The following is a 5,104-nucleotide window of genomic DNA, read 5'->3' on the forward strand; positions in this document are numbered from 1 at the left end:
GGGTATTTTAAGAATAAAATTAAAACTTTTATTAAAAAGGACGATTTAAATACGAAAAAAAACGTTAAGGATGATTCTAAATCAAAATTACGTTAGAGACGGTTTCGATTCTGACGTTAGGGACCAAAACAATACTTATCCCCTTTTTTTATGTACATATAAGATAATTATTAATATAATTATATTTTATTGTTGTAAAATATGATTAGTCTTCAAAATATCTAATTTATAAATTAAAATACTAAAATAGTAATTTAAATAATAATATATAATTTAGAATTTTATTATTTAAGTTTCATATTTTAAAAAAATTAAGTAATCTTTTTCTTAACAACACAATCAAAATATCTGTCTTTTTATATAAGATAATGCTATATATTCACATTTTTTTGTTAACCAAGTCCACCCGAGTTAGTCTAAGATAACAAAAATCAACTATGACTAACATTATTTTAAATCTTATTGTTTAACTTGGTTAAACTTAGTTCATAAAAAGACTTGAATGTGTAGTATTACTCTTACATATATATAAGTAAATATTTATTTAAAAATTTACTTCTCATACAATTAGAAGCCAATTCTTATTGAGATTCATAGTTGAGAAAATTCTTTCAATTAATGCAGTTGTTATGAAAAAAAAATAAAACTAACAAAAAAAGATAAATAATATTCTTTGGAGTCGATTTTTAAGAAAAAATACAAATTTTTTTTAAATTGAGAATTGATCATTCTAATGACATCTAATATGAAATTTTTAAATTGACTATAAAATACCAAAAGTTGAGTAAAAAATTATTGTGGGGTCAAATTTAATAATTTAGTGGGAGAGAATAAATATTATTATTATATACTACTAAAAAAAATTTCAAATCGTAGTAGAGCGATTGCCCCACACTCATATACATGCATCCGTCCCTGATTGTTATTAATTTTTTAAAAATTCAATGGGGGCAATTGCCCCACACAGCCACACATAGATCCGTCCCTGGTCATAAGCATAGTAATCACAATAATAGCAGGCAAGTTAAACAAAATGGATCAAAAGAAATTGCTCAACAGTGCAGAAAAATATTTCTCAATAAAAAATAAGCAAAATAGTTAAAAGCAATATTGATTACAGAAAAGGGATTTGACAACATGCAAAATTGAAATCCTCCCTACAACACCCTCAAAAATAGGGATAAATATTTCTAATAGTAACATACACTCATGATTCGTGCTTGCATGTCCTAGTGTGATTAGAAATTTTAAGAATTGTAAGTATGTAATCAGTGAAAATTTCTCTAATTTATTGAAATTACTTCTATTTTTAGTGAAAATTTTTAAGTTATTTGTTATAATTTTAGCCTTCAAATAAACTTGAACACCAGATAAAAAACTATAGTAACGAATCAGTTAAAGAACTAGTTGTCGAATTTCATCACGCAGATCAAATTCTTTAGATAGTTTGAGGGTGCACAACATATACTAGAGGAGCCGATAAACATTGACGAATTATTTATCTTAATCTTAAGATTGGAGGATAAATGGTGGTCCAATGGAATTAATATTTGGCACTTATTTAAATAAAAATATTAAAAATATCTTTTATAAAGAGTCTTGTATAAAAAATGTGTTTTATTTATTTAGTCACATTTTAAAAAAATAATATTTTTATAACATATTAAATCAAACCCTATAATTCATCATCTAATAATAAAAAAGAAAAGTATATGGAACTAACTCCTAACCAGTCAAAAATTGAACAACTCAATTAATTATAATTATCTTAATTAGTTTTATTCATTTTTAATTTAAAATATTTGTTATTAATTGCTTTTAACTCAAAATAAGTTTTTGAATGATACGTTCCAAAAACTGCTCCTGGGATCACGGAAGTGAAGTCAAGCCCGATTCTTCACCCTCTCTCCCTCTTAGCAGCTACGGTGCATGGTTCTCTCTTCCTAACATCAACGGCGCCAACCTCCTCCATCCGACCATCCAAGCGGCGCTCCCTTCTCAAGTGAAGTCAAGGATCCCGATTCTTCACCCTCTCTCCCTCTTGGCGGCTACAATGCATGGTTCTCTCTTCCTAACATTAACAATGCCAACCTCCTCCATCCGACCATCCAAGTGGTGCTCCCTTCTCAAGTGAAGTCTAGGCTCCCGATTCTTCACTCTCTCTCCCTCTTGGCGGTTTACGGTGCATGGTTCTCTCTTCCTAACATCAACAGCGCCAACCTCCTCCAACCAACCATCCAAGCGGCAATTCCTTCTCGGTACTCCTCGATCTGTGCTGCCATTAGCGGTGTTGCGTATGACCGTCGTGCATGTTGTTCCCGATTGTGGTGCAACCTTTCCATCTTCTGTTCATCGATTGTCACCACTCTCTCCATCAAATCATTCACGTTGAATCTCCCTCATTCCTTATCCCCGGTGCGTGCCGCCATTGACGGTGACATTCGTGATCGTGGTTCAAGTTGTCTTCCCAAATCGATAACCGGAACTCCTAAAAGACCATCACGCCAAGCGTTTCCTTCACAAAGAAGAGAAGGTTGTGGTGCAAGGCTTTCGGAAGAGAGTATCGTCCATGAAGTTTTCAACCCCGGAAGGCAGATCGATTAGTACATTGATCAATTCAACCCAAGGCGATGAAGAATTGAATGTGGGTGAAGTAGTTATTCAAGAGTAAGAGGGGTCTAAGGTATGTTGCATAAGCTGGTCTTGCATTGTAGGAAAATTTATGACAATGTATTACGTGAATGTTTTTCATTCATGCTAATTAGATGTTTTGTAAGTTCAAAAGGTTTTTTCATGTGGAAAATTCTCGTACAGTGATATATTTAGTTGAGATATTATTAAAGTATGCTAAGAATTGCTATTAAATACTTACCCAACATGTTCTAATCCCGAGAATTGCTATTATTAAAGTTCCCATATGTGTTTGTAATATTTTTTGATGTTTTTATTGGAGACATTCATTATATAGTAAGGATCTTAAGTTGATAAAAGTTTTTTCCGGTGTCTTTAATTGAAGGTTGACGAAATTACCGACGTCATTGTGACTAGAAAGGATGAGTTGGACTCGAGACACAAGGTTTGAATATGTTATGTGAATGTTTCTTATTCATGCTAATTAGATGTTTTTAAGCTCAAAAAGTTTGTTCATTTGAAAAATTCTGGTACAATGATATATTTAGTTGAGATATTATTAAAGTATGCTAAGAATTGCTATTAAATACTTACCCAACATGTTCTAATCCTAAGAATTGCTATTATTAAAATATGCTTGACTCCTATATGTGTTTGCAATATTTTTTTATATTTTTTATTGGAGTCATTCATTATATAGTAAGGATCTTAAGGTGATAAAATTTTTTCCGGTGTCTTTAATTTAAGGTCGACAAAATTACCGACGTCATTGTGACTAGAAAGGATGAGTTGGACTCGAGACATGAGGTTTGAATTATTCCTTATTATTTGTTATCGTGTTATATTTACTGTGTTAGTGCTAGTTTTAATTCGTATTTGGTTTTGTGTATTAACGTTACAGTTGCCGGATCATAGTGGGGTCAGTGAAGAGAAAATTCCAGTCATAGGAATAAGTTTTGGTTCGTTGTCTCTGGCACAGAAATTTTATGAAAACTATGCAAAGAAAGTTGGGTTCGTTACTAAAATCAGGAACACGAATTTTGACAAGACGCTGAAGGAATCAAAGATACCGGTTAATCAATCTATTCAATGCACGCGAGAAGGTTATCGAGAGTCTCGGGTGAACGTAGCAACTTGGACAAACAGAATTACAGCCACGAGATGCAGAGCAAGGATGTATGTCATGCTGGACAAGGAGAAGGAAAGTTGGGTTGTCTCTAGATTAGAATTGAGACATTCTCACCCCTGTTTGGCTAAGAAAGCTGTCCACTATCATGAGTATCGGGAGTTGGCCATGCATGCTAAGTGCGTCATTACGGATAACGACGAGGCTAGCATAAAACCCAACAAGACGTATCTAGCACTGGCAAACGAGGTTGGTGGGTCTTCAAACCTGAGTTTTTCAGAAAAGAATGTCAGAAATTACATTACAAGAAAACTCCGATGTGCCGACGACAATGCGGACTTTAAGGGGATGATGAATTATTTCGTTCGAATGAAGGAGATCAATCCCAACTTCTTTTATGCCATAGATGTTGACGATGCTAATAAATTCAGAAGCGCACTCCGAGTAGATGTAAGGTGCAAGGCTTCGTATGAATATTACGGAGATGTGGTGTCGTTTGACACCACTTACAGAAGAAACAGGTCTGTATACTTATCGGTGAATTGCAAAAGCAGTTATTTTTTAAATTTGTTTTTCTGTCTCTCATTTGTTGTTGGTGTTTTGCAGGCATGGTCTACCATTTGCATTCTTTGTCGGTGTAAACCACCATGGAAAGTCTACTCTTCTTGGTTGTGCTTTACTTGGGAGAGAGAAGATCCCTAGTTTTGAGTGGGTGTTCACGCAATGGGTGAGATGTGTCGGGACTGCGCCAAGGGGGATCATCACTGACCAATGCAAGGCCATGACCGGTGCTATTAGGAAGGTCCTACCAGATATTGTCCACCGATGGTGCATCTAGCACATAATGAAGAAGTCACAATTCAAGCTCAAAGGTTATGCTAGGTGCGGAGAATTGAATGTTAAGATGAATCACATTGTGTGGAATTTTCCTTCTGCTGACTCTTTTGAAGTTGATTGGGCTGGATTCATCAAAGAATTCGACCTAGGCCAGAACAGATGGTTAGCAGGTCTGTGATCGTTAACTTAACTCCCATCTATTGGTTGCATATTGCCTATTTATTCACGGGTGGTAGTTCTGCCGATTTGATTCGGTTGTTGTGTTTTTTTAGAAGTGTAATCGATTTTTCTATTTAACCTTGTCAGTGGTTGTTCTTTTCAGTACACAAATGGATGGTTTTTCTCATAGTAAAGCTGGATGTTTTTTATTTTGTTTTATCAGTCCTTTGGAAGTGGTCATCATGAAGTATCTAAGCGACACTCTTATGCTTTGTTTTTTTATGTAGACCTGTATGCGAATCGATGGAAGTGGGTTCCAATATTCTTCAAGAGTGAATTTTGGGCTGGTAT

The 5,104-nt window shown here is 34.4% G+C and overlaps 1 protein-coding gene across 1 annotated transcript in view; it reads left to right on the forward strand.

Moving 5' to 3' along the window:
- Positions 1–4,595, forward strand: part of LOC107627064 (protein FAR-RED IMPAIRED RESPONSE 1-like) — a 17,304-nt gene extending 12,709 nt beyond the window's left edge. The window contains exons 3-6 of the mRNA XM_016329934.1: positions 3,017–3,076; positions 3,379–3,438; positions 3,533–4,278; positions 4,364–4,595. Coding sequence (XP_016185420.1) covers positions 3,017–3,076; positions 3,379–3,438; positions 3,533–4,278; positions 4,364–4,595 — 1,098 coding nt within the window. The remainder of the gene's footprint in view (positions 1–3,016; positions 3,077–3,378; positions 3,439–3,532; positions 4,279–4,363) is intronic.

This window comes from Arachis ipaensis, chromosome B02 (genome assembly GCF_000816755.2).
Source record: "Arachis ipaensis cultivar K30076 chromosome B02, Araip1.1, whole genome shotgun sequence".
Taxonomy (NCBI): domain Eukaryota; kingdom Viridiplantae; phylum Streptophyta; class Magnoliopsida; order Fabales; family Fabaceae; genus Arachis; species Arachis ipaensis.